This window comes from Nelusetta ayraudi, unplaced genomic scaffold (genome assembly GCF_046127955.1).
Source record: "Nelusetta ayraudi isolate G7.1 ecotype Tasmania unplaced genomic scaffold, CSIRO-AGI_Nayr_v1 ptg000016l, whole genome shotgun sequence".
NCBI classification, from domain to species: domain Eukaryota; kingdom Metazoa; phylum Chordata; class Actinopteri; order Tetraodontiformes; family Monacanthidae; genus Nelusetta; species Nelusetta ayraudi.
This window is the reverse complement of record NW_027466066.1, coordinates 2,103,799-2,117,378: the sequence shown is the minus strand read 5'-3', so window position 1 is coordinate 2,117,378 and position 13,580 is coordinate 2,103,799. Positions and strand designations below refer to the sequence as shown.

The following is a 13,580-nucleotide window of genomic DNA, read 5'->3' as shown; positions in this document are numbered from 1 at the left end:
CTTCCGCCTCCTCTTGAACATCGAGGGGCCAGTGTAACCAGAGAGTCAGAGCGGCGTGTACAGCAGGGTGTCAGAAGTGAGTGTCAGGAGCAGGTCGAGTGGGTGAACCGCTTTTTTTTTTTTTCTTCTTCTTTTTTTCTTGATTGTCTCCGATTGAATAACAGTGGTGAAACAGTTTTGTGACTTTTTCAGTTTCAGGAGGCTGGTTAAACGAGCTTTGCGACGAGGATGAAATTCAAAGCATCATCAAGTCAGCCGCATAAATCTTGGCTCTGGCTGGCTGAGTGGCATTAAAAATACTCATTATGAATTAACGGAATATTAAAGAAACAAAACAAAAAAAAGAAGCCTGGGGCAGCTTTTAATGTATAGTCATGTGAACATTACACCAGTCAAAGGGAGAGGGAGGGGCGGAGTCACTGTTTCAAGGGTTCTGTCTGAGACTCGCCGCTTCTCCCCGTCTGATTGGTCGATCCGACGGGGCGTGAAGCAGGTGACGTGGTGATGTGTCGTCATCGTGTTGCGGGGATTATTTTACCCTCCAGACACACCGAAGCCCATCCTCTTTGTTCAGTATGGACATTCATGCATTGATCTTTATCTGTGTGGATTAAATATTAAACATAACTGTGTGCTGAAAAAACACAAACAAAAACGCTTGGCGTCTTACTTTGCGCAATGAGAGGACACAGTGTCTTGAAGCGTTTTTCAAGTGCGGGTTTATTTGCTGGGCAAGGCGGCAGTTCGAAGCAGCGTCGGTATGAAAAAGTCTTTATGTGAAATGGTACAAAATACATCGATGAGCTTAAGGTCCATGTCGTTCCACTTTAGCAAAGCACATTTCAAAGGTGTAAACCTTTACATTCAAGCAGTCCCAAGGGAAGCAGACATACATTTTTGGCAGAGTGACTGCAAGAGCCGGCTGATGACAGAAGAGCAAAGAACAGGACTGAAGTTTTTTTTTTTTTTTCCCCTCTATGGGTTTTATTTCCGACCAACTTTGGCAAGAATTTAGCTGCAAGCTGTAGTTTTGCAACAGGCCGTCCTAGCGTCCGCGGTGGCTGACAAGAGCAAATGCCAAACGGCCCGACGCTGCGACAGAGAAACACTGTCATCACAGAAATGACGGCGAAGCGTAAACATGCAGAGCCGCGAAACAAATGTGCAAGAAAAACGTTGCGGTCGTTTTAAATTTGTGTGTGTTTTTGGTATTTGCAGCATTTTTCTTTTGCATTTGTTTTCGGCATCTTTGGTTTTGCATCATTTCTGCGTTTGCAGCTCGTTTGCCCTTGTCAGCCACTGCACATGTGATATTCAAGTAGATGCCAGTATTGTGCCATGACTGAGATAAGACGGGGTATGAAGACATTCATATTAAAAGTATCAGGACACTTTCTGTCCAGATTTATTGATTGATGACTAAATATGCTTACGTTCTAAACATGAACAAGGAAGACCAAACTATTATTCCGACCAAGTAATTATTGCTAACACACTGCTGTGAGAACAAATCTCACTTTAACTAAAAAAAAAAAAAGCAACAAAAAAAATAAAGACTTTCTTGTTTTTTTGGGGACAAAATGAAGCGATCGCACCTTTTCTCCCGTGCTGCTACAAGCTGCTAAAGCTGACACAGAAGTGAGGTTGGATGGGTTGGCTGATCAGTTGTAGATCCAGCCGCTGCTGCAGTCCTTCCAGCTCTGGAGCTCGTTCTGACGGAACCAAAGGTAGATTTCCTTCTGGGCGCTCTCCACCGAGTCGCTGCCGTGGATCACGTTCCTGTGAAGAGGAACCAGCAGATCGGACACGCGGCGAGTGAAAACCCAGAACTCACAACCTCGTCGAGTCTGACCGTTTTCTCTCTTTTTTTTTTTTACATGGTGTTCTTCAGAATGAAACTTTGCAAGCTGCTGCATCACTTAGATTTCAAGTGTAGAATCTCACACGTCCATGTTTGGAACTTCCCAGTAGAAGATGTTTGAGTTTTAGCATGCCCCATTTCCCTTTTCAAAATGATATGTAGTCTTTTACGAGATGGATACACAATTTATTAAAAAAAAAAAATCTAACTGATAAGACGAAGAGATACGTGGCGTTTGATCGCTAGCAGCCTGAGGGGGAACAGCTTTAACAATCGTTTAGCCTTTAGGAGACCTGACTTGTCTGTTCCTACCTGCTGACTTCCACACAAAGGTCTCCTCGGATGCTTCCAGGCAGTGAATCAGCAGGGTTGGTCTCCCCCAGCATCTTCCGAGCAGTCTTAACCACGTCCAAACCTTCCCACACCTGACAAGACAAAATAAAACAAAGAACGGAAAAAACATTACGGAGAGCAGCATAAAACCTCACAGCTAGAGAAGTATTGGCGAATCTCTAGAATCTTGCCATTGCGACGACAGGGCCGGAGCTCATGTAGCGGATGAGTTCGGCGAAGAAAGGCTTGCTCCTCAGGTCCCAGTAGTGTTCTCTGAGGAGGGCCTCTGAGGCCTGAGAACACAGGGGAGACATTTTTGGTTAGAAACGCGACTTTATTATTAATGGATTCAGTTGTTCGTCCATGTCCAATAGAAGGTCTTAATACCTGCATGAGTTTGAGGCCCACCAGTTTGAAGCCTTTCTTCTCAAAGCGCTGCAAAATTGCTCCCAGCTGTTTCCGCTGGACGCCATCTGGCTTCACGGCGACAAAGGTGCGCTCATTCACACCAGTCCAGCCTACAAACAGCGATGACAGGAACAGGAATTAAAAAAAAAAAAAAAAAAAAAAAAGATCCACACAGTGACCAAACAACAGAAAACTGCCCCCCCCCCCCCCCCCCCCCCCCCCACACACACACACACACACACACACATACACACACACCAAAAAGGCTTTCATGCACTGTGGGAGAGATGGCAGGAGAACAGCAAGTCATGTATACATACATAATAAAATGCAAAGTCGAGGAAGTTCTAATATTGTGGGATTTGCTACAATGTTCCACATAGACTTCACCTCCCTCTCAATAATAATAGAGAATACAATGTATTTACAAAAACAAACCGAAACTTATTCACCTTTTTACAGTCAAAACATTCTGGAAAAAATGATATATAAATGAATAATAGTAAACAACAAACAAAAAAACAAAAATCAATATTCAATCAAAGAAGAAGAAGAAGAAATTATAATTTATTACTTCAGACCAGGCATGGACAAAATACCATATGTGGCCCGATAAATGTACTACTTTTCAATAGTTTTAAGAGCAAATTCAAGAAAGCGCTAAATACCGTTGAAACACTTTTGTTCATTTTCAATTGACATTCAAGCACGTGTTTCCTACATATCCCATTATATTTTTTTTCCCCCTCCTATGAGGTGGCTCACCAAAACACTCCATCCATCTGCTCCTGCTACAAACAAACTGTACCCTGACAATTTGAAGCTGCCTCATGCACACGTCAATATTTTCCAAACACGTCATGCATGTACCTCCACAAAATCTGTTGCCTCCTGTGAGGAAACCCGCAGAATAAAAAGGAAAACCGGGCTCCGTGTCAACCGTATCACGATATTTCCTCTCACCGGAGCGCCAGAACCGCGCATGTTTTTACCGCAAATCCTTCAGCTTCTGCGTCGTGACCCTTTTTTCCAGGCCCATTACGGGGTCTCTTGTCCGCCTAGCCAATCAGCGAGCAGCTGAAACTTAAGGAACCAATAGGAGCGCTCGCTCTCTATTAATAGGCGGATGAATCAACTCATTTCGGAAAACACAAGAGGGAGTCATGCCGCCGCTTCAACCGCTAGAGAACATGACATTGAAGAATTCAAGAGCAAAAACACACACGGAGTAGTAACTGTTAGAATATTAAACGCAACCCACACTAAGTTTTTCACAAGGCCAAAATTAGTTCATTAAAAAGTGACAGAACATATTTTGTTGTTCACCCTGAAAAGTCTGCTCCTCCTTCAGCTAGCTGCTGCTAGCTTGCAATGAACCGCCGAGCTGAGGCTCCTGTTCACTGAAAAGGTGGAAAGTCTGGAGTTCAAACCCCGCAGCCAGGCCTTCGACTGGAGGCTGGACAGCTCTGCGAGCAGCTCCGGGCACTCACCTGACTGGAAAACGGACGCGAACAATGACAGCAGCAGGCCGATCATCGTGAGCGTGGAGTGGACGGGACGGGACTCGACTCTGAGCGGACGGAGTTGTGTGCGAGGAGACAGGGTGACGACATCACGCCGGCTCACGGCGCGTGCGTTCGTTGCTAGGGAACCGAACCAGCGAGCCCTCTCCCCCCCAAAATCCCGGGCACGTGGTGGGGTGAAGTGCAGGGAATTTATGCGAACCCTCAGACGAGATACACACAGGCAACGAAATTATTGTTTTCTTCTGATTAATTGGCTTGCAAAACAAAAAGGTTTTGCTCAAAAAGAACATGTTTAGATTGATTAGATACAGATTGATGTTGCTTTTTTTTTTTTTTTTTTTTTAACAAATCAAACTAATACAGTGTATATTCATAAAAATGACAAAAAAAAAATCTTTCTTCTAAAAAGTTCTACGACTATCCTTCAAACTCTGGAATTGGGCAGTTTCAGGTTAGGGTTAATTATCTTTTCTTCCCTTTACCAATGCCACAGATGATTAGAGTAAATATTTCTTTCCTGAATCGGTGTGAACTATATCAGACACTCTAATATAGTGAAACTTTCTTTATACTACACACTCCATGCTATTAAATCAATGAACAATGTTTTCTTCCCATTACAAATGCTAGAGATGATTCTTGTCTCATGTAGTTAATACTGCAAACTCCATGCTATTAAATCAGCTCTCAATGTTGTCTATTTTTCTTTTCATAAAGACAGAAGATCACCTGCGGGAACATAATGCAGACGATTGCAGACCGCAGCTTGAGAAGTCTCTATCCAGGGCAGGCATGGGCAAACCATGGCCCGGGGACCATCTGCGGGTCATTACGATTTTTAATCTGGCCCGCCAAACTTTAATAAATTATATTAATAGTAAGTAAGTCATAAATTAGCTATTTTTAAGATTTTTAAGAGTAATTTCAATAAAAAGCTAAATACCATATACCATTATATCCAACTATATATTATTTTCTTCTCTGAGGTGGGCTTCACCAAAACACTTCATCCATCTGCTCCTGACGGAGGTAATAAAAAACATAAAACCGCTGTCAAGACCTCCACTTTATTTCAAGTTTAATGGTAGCGCACACACAGATATGTTACATACAGACTGATGCATGTCAAAGAAGCAGAGAATGTTTCTTGAGTTCAAGGAATATTTATAAGCGGTGGCTTTTACTTGATGGGGTTTTATTAACAGTAATTTGGCATCCGAGACCGTCATCCTCGCATCCATCAGTGTCACACCGCAGTGCCCTGTGTCCCCCGTTGCTCCTGTTCCTGCTTGCGGAAATAGTCTTTGTTGAACAAGACGTCCCTCTGTAAAGGCAACATCGGCTCCTGCGCCATTTGGGTGCCGAATGTCTTTTTACGCTGGGCCAGTATGATGGCGCGAAGCAGGGGAGGGTAGAGGACGTGGCGCACCGGTGGCTCGGGGAGCGGCACAAAGCCCGTGAATTGATGCTCGACGTGTTTGGGAATCAGGCGCCAGTCGTGGTACATCACCTTGTCCACCTCCTTCACCTCACTCTCCTTGTTTCCTGCCAAGCACCAAAATCCAGCACAGACAAAAATGTTGTTTTTTTTGTCGTTGTTGTTGTTGTTGTTGTTTTACAAAGATAACAATTACAATGCAAAGATTGTTAGAGAAAAGAATTATGATCATCACAAAAATCAAAATGACCTAATCTTACCTTTGTATGTGAGGATCCCCCATGCTTTGCCATGATCCACATTCTAAAAAGAATAATAAATACATTATCATCTGGCCACAGTGGGTTCTCTTTCATTCAGCGCTATGCTCTTTACTCTTTACAAAGCTCACCTCAGCTGTGTGATCCACCTTCACCTTGGTGATCTGCCAATAACTGGGCTCGCTGTGGTCCTCCAGCCAGGACTTCCTTGTGAGGAGGCGACCCACTCCAAACATCCTCATGCCTGCGAGCAGTGAGAAGAGACGACTCTCCCTCCGGACGTCCTGCCAGGCAAGCACAGGCAGCATCTTCCCCGTGTGAGGCCGCTTCATGGTCTCGTAGTCCAGCGCGTACTTCTGGGAGTCCCGGGGTTGGGACTTTAGCTCCCGGTACGCCCGGATCTTGCGAGCCATTTCCGCGATGAGGCGAAGACGCTTTTTCTTCGCCATGACCTTTTTTTTTTTTATTTTATTCAGTAACGCTGCAATAGCATGCGCAACAGGACACCCTTCTCGGTCCTGCAAAGAAGCAATGTAATTAATTTAAAAACAATAAAATAGAACTTAGAAAAAAATCCATAATATTTTATTTGATGGGTTCAAACAGTCCTGGACAAACCACATCTGTAGAATGGACATGCTTGATCGATTGATGTGCTTCCGATATAAGCTAGCCTTAGCATGACACTCTTCATAATTAAGTTTCTACAGACACACCGCTAAATGCATTGTTGCTAATTAGAAATATGAGAACTTCAAGTACATGTGTGATAATAATAATACTCACCGAAACGTGCTTGTCAAACAAGCAGTTCAATTTGACCTCCGGAGGAAAGGACCACAACTTCCGCTCTTGCAGTCCGACCGTAAATGGTTCCGTGTGAAATAATAAAGTGGGCAACTCTGTTCCGCGAATTATTATGAAATCAGATAAGAAGAATCTCGATTCAAAATTTAAGACACATGTATAATAAGAATATTATTTATTTTTTTCAAAGGGGACCATTTAAAAATAATGGCTTATTCAAAATATTTGCAATTAAAAGGCAATAGAAATGAATATAGTGAGGGAAGTTTGCCATACTAACTGACCGAATGGTACAAATATTGTCCATGTTTAATTCATTCAGTGATGTTTTTAAATATATTCTGATACACTACATGTATATAATAATAACCATAATGTAATAGATTAATTTATATTCAATATTTAAATCTAAAGAAAACTTGAAGCACTTTATTTATCGCAAACACAGAGTTGATAATCATTGTTTGTACATAATTACATTATTTATTTTACTTGGCTAACTTCCTGTTATTAAAAAATAATAAACCAAATTGTATAACTCACAGTCTACCTTTGCCACCACTATTGTATGTATGTATTGTAAACATTTTAGCTGAGAAATCCATCCGAGGATTTTGTTCATCAAAAGCAATTTTTCGTAAAATGCCTTGTTAAGAAAGTACACGCACAATTATTCTTATGCACATATTAAGTTGTTGTTTTATTTTCAGATGAAAATCATGCTGATACAGAAAAAGGCAAATAAAATTATTTCAGTAACAGTAGTACCTATACGACATGTTAAAGAAAAACAAATTTAATCTTTTTGTATATACAGTAAAACAATAAGAAAAGAGTGCTTGAATGCAAAGATGCAGATGAAGACAAATACTGTGAAGTACATAAACAGACATAAAAATTTGTCTCCAGGACAACAATACAAGTTCTATAAGGAATAAATCTGGTCTCTAAGTCTTTACACAGCTGGACAGAAATAAGAGGTTAAAGTCACACTACTCAGGACTAACTACTCTTCTGGCACATTTGTGGTCGTTTTATCTAGTTTGTTTTTTTTGTTGTTGTTTTTTTTTCAACCAGCACATTCTTCGTATCCATCTGATCACATTAGATGCTCATATTGCATAGAATCTTCAGTCTTTGTCTCAGTAAACCAAGAGCTGGAGAAGTAGAAGTGAACACAGACTAGTGACTGAGGCATATTCTGGGACTTCAACACCAGTTAAACACTTCATTAATAGTTATATTATTATAATTTTGTACTTCAAATAAACTTTAAGTGCTATTTACATACTAGACTGACACAGCAGTTAAGTTGCCTCTTTTGGCTTTCAATGCTTTAACCCAACTCGACAACACTCAGCCCACAAAGGGCTGAAGTGGCGGTGATAATGTGTTTCAAGCCGGTTTACCTGCTGAAAAACTTCAATGCAACATCATCAATCGACTCCTACAGCCAAATTAACTCTCTACTGCCTGCTCATGTCCGCAATATACTGTTGAAGATACAATTACGCAAAATATATGGCTACATCTAAAGCTTCGGTCCAGCTCGTGATCACATTAGATGAAGATGGAGCATTTTTAAATACATTTACAGATTTTTAAACTAGTAACACTTTTTAAAAAAGTGACCTTTCATAGTCATCTTCTGGGAGAACAAGGAGTAAGTGTCTTGAAACTATATGGGTTTATAACAGCATATGGCCATGTCTTAAAAGAAATGCTGAAAACAGGAAGCTTGCATAAAGTATAAATGCTATAGTAAAAGTGCTCAAAATCTTAAATTTCATCAATTGAAGATAAAAGGTTTTTGGGTTATTTTATTTTTTCTTAAAAAAAAAAAAAAAAAAAAAAACCATGTTGTAACAGTGTTAAGAAATAAGTGGAAACGTTTTGCAGTCATTTCCAATCAGAACAAACTTTTGTGTTCAGATTTAAAAAGTGTTTGACGACGTCGAAACAAATCCCGATGGTGGTCGACAAAAACCCTTTGAGTACAGTTGGGTTCAGTCTGATCTAATAACTATTTAACTTTAAGAGTCTTTAGATATTTTAAATTGCAAGTCAAACATAAATACAACGGTAGACTGTGATTGGTGAAACTTAAAGGGGTCTCTCTGTTATACAACATTCACTTTCCCAGTGTTTGCTTGTCATAGTTGTCTAGAGCCTTCTCCGCTGGAGACCAGGATGAAAAATATCGATAAAAAAACAAAACAATGGGTGTAATATGGGACCTTAAGGAATTTCCTTACAACCCTTTTGATCCGTAATATTTGTTTTTTTAAGCTAGGGGTGCTGTGGGTGTCACATAAAAGGCTGATACATGTGATTAATGCAAAGAACCATCACGCCTGGATGTCTTTTTGGCAACAATAACTCCTCTATCTTCGTCTCCACCTCCCGCCTACCTCAGAAGGTCTGTTTAATATAAGCACCTAGCGTTCCACTGATACTCCCTGCGTTTTTATTTTGACTAGCATGAAAGAACAAAACAAAACAAAACAAAAAACAAAAAAAACTTGCAGGGGAGAAAGGCGAAGACGGATTAAAAAAAAATATCTATGCTGGCTCTCAATTTCGAGCGCGATGACCACCGGGAATTTGGTCGCGTCCGACCTCCAGCGTCAGTCTGCGCAGTCCGACCCTCCCCCACCGGCGGCGTTTCACCACGCAGACACCGGACGCTCTTAGCAAGGGGTTTTGCAGGCCGGCGCAAAAACAGCTCGTCAACAACCGCTGAAGGCCGTCCAAAGTACTCGGTGTACCGTAACAATGACGTACGAGTGACATGGCAGGAGATCACAGTAGAAACGTGCGGGCAGTACGTGTTTCCCTCCCACACACACACACACACACACACACACACACACACTGGGCTCTGATCCTGGATGGCTCCTCCGTCCCAACCAGACATCACTGACGTAAAAAAAAAAAAAAAAACAACCTTTGAAACACATTTCCGATACCCAACGACGTTACCAGTGTTTAAGGAGAGGTAGTCTCAGCCAGTCATGTCCAGCGGCATCTCTTCCTCTGATAGGCCTCCGGGTCGGACGCGCAGCCCTCCGAGTCGCTCTCGGAGGACGACGGTCCGGCCAGGGGCGGCGGGAGGGACAGCTGCGGGCTGAGCTCGGCCCTGTCCGGGTTCTCCTCGGCGGTGCCGCTGTTGAGGCTGAGCACCCAGCCCAGTTTGTTGTGCAGCACCTGCCGAAGGCCGGGGGGGAGGGGCAGCACGTCCAGGGTGTCTATGCAGTCCGGCACCAGCTGGCGGAGGCGAACGCAGCAGAGGTAGAGCAGGGAGGTGGGCGCCGAGCACGAGCGGATCACCTTCATGCTGCTCTTGGCCGCCGTGGAGCACGCCATGGGGTAGAAGCGCTTGTTCTGCAGCTCCGTAGCAGCCACTCCTGCAATCGCCAGATCGAGCCCGAAGGTCACATACAGTGCAAGCAGCTGTTCGAAAACCGCCACGTGTTGCCTTGACGTGCCAGGACTTACCTATGCACTTGCGATTCTTGAAGAAAGTGAGCGTGCCGTGCCACGTGTCCAGATGGACCCCGATGATGGACCCCTGGCCAAACCGGGAGGAGAAGTTCATCTTGTCTCCCTTGTGGTGCAGCAGACCTGACGGAAATCAGACCGCGACAATGACGTTCGCCTCCCTGCTGCTGAAACGGCGCCTTTGATCAGAACTTTGTACGCGTTGTTTCTTTTCTTTCCGACTCCCCGCAACATTAGAGCTTAATAAACCCGGAATTTCCAATTCCAAGTGGTTGCCCCACACATCAACATTGCATAAACACTGCACACTAAACTGTTTATGTGCCACTTTCCTGTAGTTTTTGGTGTCATCATGCAACGATCAGTTTCTCCCCCTAATATACTGCTCGTTTCTAGTCGACCACCAACTCAACCACTGATCTTTATTCTTTTTTGATTTGAGTAAGTTGTCACCTATAAACAGCTGCCCACTAAACTAGGTCCAATAACTTTTCCTCAATAAGTACAGGATAATTGAGTTATATTCATCACATCAGGGAACTCCTGGCTGTTAAAGTTCACAATAAAATAATAAAAACAGTGCCACTCAGTGGATCTGTTTTTGCAAGAGTGAGCACTTTAACTTGAGCATACGTCTCATTTAGAGTACAATTTAAAATTGGCTCAAAACTTTTCTTGTCATCCTAAAAACAAAAAATATTATGTATGCAATATCTGACGTTGTGACTGTGTTCAATCTTTCAGAATGTGGACATTTGGTGTAATGCAACGGCCTTACCAGTATAGGACAGACCCCAGCTGTCTGTGTCCTTGCCCAGCAAGCTGCAGAACGTGTGTCTGTACTTGTCCAGGTTGACATCAGAACTGCCGATCCCCACCATCTGCTCAGGAAAAGGAGAAGAACACGCATCAAGAGACGTCCGCTGCAACTATTTTCTACTTTGCGGCAACAACTGCAAGGCGTGGAAGTGTAGAAGAGTCACCATGTCGGTCCCGTACACCGGAGACGTCATCTTGATTTCCCAGAAGTGCTGCCCGTCGGCCAGCTCCTTGGAGCCTCGGATGGCTGCCGTGCCGCAGCTGTATTCGGAGTGGAAGCTCACTTTGCGGTTGTCGCAGGTGAGCAGCGTGGCAGTCGATCGGCTGTTGCCGTCCCAGACCCAGTCAAACTCTGGGAGTCGTCGGCAATAGGCAAGCAATTCATGGCTCCGTTATGGGCAATTAAAATGCTTGACTAAGAAAAAAAAAAAAAAAACTTGACGACAGTGGACTGGGACTCACCTTGGTCATCCTCTCCACAGTGGCAGTCTTTGACTTGGTGAAAGCCTCGCAGGCGAGGGTTGTAGCTGCTGTCAGCCTGGGAGTCACAGCTGCAGTAGGACTCTCCAGTGACGGGCACTGCGCTGGGCACCGGAGGGACCATCACCGCTGAGAAGTCGGCCTCAGAGTCTGAGTCACTGTACTGCACGGCGGCAGTGCAGATGAGAAAAATCATCCAAACGTCAGCTGCAGTGTTTTTCCAGTGTTGAAATAACTGCACGCGCGGCAAACACAGAGGTTATGCTGAAAGCGCTCCTTTTACTGTAGACGCTAAAATTGAGAAGTTGTTGCGCAACCTGCAATTTGGCCAAAGGCATCAGGCGTGCGTGTCAGCAATTAAACTGGCTATTTTTTTATTTTTTTTTAAACTTAGGGGAGTTTAAATGAGGAACAGCCTCCTGAGGTGAAAGCTGTTGTCTCTTTGTTGAGTCACCCTGTTAGGAGCGACGCGTCCGGAGGGGCAGAGAGAGACGAGAAAGCGCTTGTATTCTCACCTCCAAGCGGTCGTAGTTCCACTCTTCCATTTCAGAGGCCAGCACCAGTGCCCGGGCATCGGCATCTCGACGGATGCCTCCCCACACGTATCTCCATGCACGGGTGTTCCTACTGCGTCTGGACATGGCAGCAACAGTCTCAGAGAAAGATCCCGCTGGTCAGATGGAGGTTTGGTCCAAGTGGATGGAGAACATCAGTCCAACTGATGATTTAAAAATAAATCAATAAATGAATGAATGAATAAAATAAAGTAAACAATGACAGGACACAAACAAGTGGCATTTTGTTATTGCATTGCACCATTACACTTGATCTGTAAACATAGTTACATATATACACTTGTAATAACAAACTGTCGTTTGTATAATTAATGACTTATATAAGAACCAGAACCTTAAATGTTGCTGCTTTTATAGATCAACATGAATTTGCCTTTTCAAGCTAAAGTTGTAAAATTGAATTTCATGTCGTCCCGTATTTTCGAAATATTGCCACATGACATTTTCCTTGTTTTTGGAACGTTAACCGCAACACCCCTCCAAAACATCGAATAACCGCTATTTCAGGCTGTGCACGGTGCCCGTTCACTCGGCCCAACTCAGCTGTTGGCAGTCTGGTTAACGTTCATACACCAACGGCATCAAAATAACACCGACATGGCATTTTACACATCGACGCGGAATGTTGTTTTGCTCCTTGGCTTCAGCTAGCCACCTTAGCCACCTAGCCTGGCTGCCCTAGCCGGAGCGCGGCTATCGCTGTGCGGCTTACACACACACGCACGCACAAACAGGCACTAACATGTTAGCAGGCTCCAACAAGGTCAGAGGCACCGCCGTTCACGTCGGACGGCAGCTTATCCATGACTACGTTTATATGGCGCGACGTACTGATGTCGGTAACGCACCTGGGGTGCAGTTAGACAGTTGCAGTCACGAACAAAAAAAAGACTCCCAGCAGCAGGAAGAGTAACTTGGCTTGATAGCTTCAGTTAGCCTTCCCTGGCTAGGTGCCCCCTCCCCACACACACACACACACACACACACACACACACCATGACAGCAATTGATTAAAGGATAAATTAGCATTGACTTTACCTCACAAGCAGCATTCACCAAAAGTCGACTGAAACGTCGTAGTAGACGGGCGCAACCCCACCGCCGGAGAGTTTTGCACACACGGTCGCCAGCCTAGCCCGTTCCTACATGACCTACTTTGGGGGCTGACCGTAAACAATAACAGCCTGGCTGGCTGACTCTCTTGGAGCACAGCCTCCTCAGAAACCACCAGGAGGTTTTCATTACAGTCCCGAGGAGCCTCGGGTTCTTCTCGGGAGCAGGTGGAATTTCTTTCTTCCAAAATGTCCTGGGGTCCAGGGTTTTACAAACAGAAGGATTGAACAGACACAGAACCGTGGCGGATAATTTTGTTGCGCTTTCAAAATTACAATTTGTGCTTGATAACTTAAAAACAACAACAACAGTTATCTAACACTTATCTGGTTCTAAACTATTTATGACTCTTCAAATTAGGCTCTTGGTGCAATTCCCTCTGTACTGCTTGTGTAAGTACTAGTATTGGTATTACAAGTACAAGTTTTAGTCCTGTTTTACCCTGTTTCAAAGGTTCCA

At 43.8% G+C, this 13,580-nt stretch overlaps 3 protein-coding genes across 5 annotated transcripts; all 3 read right to left on the bottom strand.

Moving 5' to 3' along the window:
• Positions 1-702: 702 nt before the first annotated feature.
• On the bottom strand, positions 703-4,271 carry nme3 (NME/NM23 nucleoside diphosphate kinase 3). The gene is made up of 4 exons (XM_076023808.1): positions 4,093-4,271; positions 2,582-2,712; positions 2,174-2,487; positions 703-1,779 (listed from the first exon to the last, which is right to left on the bottom strand). Exons 1-3 carry the CDS (start codon positions 4,136-4,138, stop codon positions 2,374-2,376), a joined length of 291 nt encoding a protein of 96 aa, XP_075879923.1. The 5' UTR covers positions 4,139-4,271; the 3' UTR covers positions 703-1,779; positions 2,174-2,373.
• Positions 4,272-5,176: 905 nt separating this feature from the next.
• On the bottom strand, positions 5,177-6,718 carry mrps34 (mitochondrial ribosomal protein S34). The gene is made up of 4 exons (XM_076023784.1): positions 6,613-6,718; positions 5,958-6,344; positions 5,827-5,869; positions 5,177-5,673 (listed from the first exon to the last, which is right to left on the bottom strand). The coding sequence occupies exons 2-4, from the start codon at positions 6,273-6,275 to the stop codon at positions 5,375-5,377; spliced, it is 660 nt and encodes a 219-aa protein (XP_075879899.1). The 5' UTR covers positions 6,276-6,344; positions 6,613-6,718; the 3' UTR covers positions 5,177-5,374.
• A 1,764-nt stretch (positions 6,719-8,482) lies between these two features.
• Positions 8,483-13,456, bottom strand: spsb3a (splA/ryanodine receptor domain and SOCS box containing 3a). 3 transcript variants are annotated; one of them, XM_076023782.1, is made up of 8 exons: positions 13,047-13,456; positions 12,751-12,856; positions 11,949-12,151; positions 11,416-11,596; positions 11,118-11,305; positions 10,913-11,015; positions 10,132-10,257; positions 8,483-10,040 (listed from the first exon to the last, which is right to left on the bottom strand). In XM_076023782.1, the coding sequence occupies exons 3-8, from the start codon at positions 12,072-12,074 to the stop codon at positions 9,646-9,648; spliced, it is 1,119 nt and encodes a 372-aa protein (XP_075879897.1). In that variant the 5' UTR covers positions 12,075-12,151; positions 12,751-12,856; positions 13,047-13,456; the 3' UTR covers positions 8,483-9,645. The 3 variants fall into 3 exon arrangements, with proteins under 3 accessions (XP_075879897.1, XP_075879896.1, XP_075879898.1); XM_076023781.1 differs by lacking the exon at positions 12,751-12,856 and having other exon boundaries at positions 13,047-13,453; XM_076023783.1 differs by lacking the exons at positions 12,751-12,856; positions 13,047-13,456 and adding an exon at positions 12,857-12,877.
• Positions 13,457-13,580: the final 124 nt, after the last annotated feature.

Excerpts from the sequence above, each read along its gene's own strand:
- nme3 (XM_076023808.1), bottom strand. The coding sequence starts at position 4,138 with ATGATCGGCCTGCTGCTGTCATTGTTCGCGTCCGTTTTCCAGTCAG. Across the intron at positions 2,713-4,092 it reads CGCGTCCGTTTTCCAGTCAG|GCTGGACTGGTGTGAATGAG; the intron begins GTGAGTGCCCGG and ends CGCTGTTTGTAG. Across the intron at positions 2,488-2,581 it reads TGGGCCTCAAACTCATGCAG|GCCTCAGAGGCCCTCCTCAG; the intron begins GTATTAAGACCT and ends CTGTGTTCTCAG.
- mrps34 (XM_076023784.1), bottom strand. The coding sequence starts at position 6,275 with ATGGCGAAGAAAAAGCGTCTTCGCCTCATCGCGGAAATGGCTCGCAAG. Across the intron at positions 5,870-5,957 it reads AGGTGGATCACACAGCTGAG|AATGTGGATCATGGCAAAGC; the intron begins GTGAGCTTTGTA and ends TATTCTTTTTAG. Across the intron at positions 5,674-5,826 it reads GGGGATCCTCACATACAAAG|GAAACAAGGAGAGTGAGGTG; the intron begins GTAAGATTAGGT and ends GGTGCTTGGCAG.
- spsb3a (XM_076023782.1), bottom strand. The coding sequence starts at position 12,074 with ATGTCCAGACGCAGTAGGAACACCCGTGCATGGAGATACGTGTGGGGA. Across the intron at positions 11,016-11,117 it reads CGGTGTACGGGACCGACATG|ATGGTGGGGATCGGCAGTTC; the intron begins GTGACTCTTCTA and ends TTTCCTGAGCAG. Across the intron at positions 10,041-10,131 it reads CAAGAATCGCAAGTGCATAG|GAGTGGCTGCTACGGAGCTG; the intron begins GTAAGTCCTGGC and ends TGGCGATTGCAG.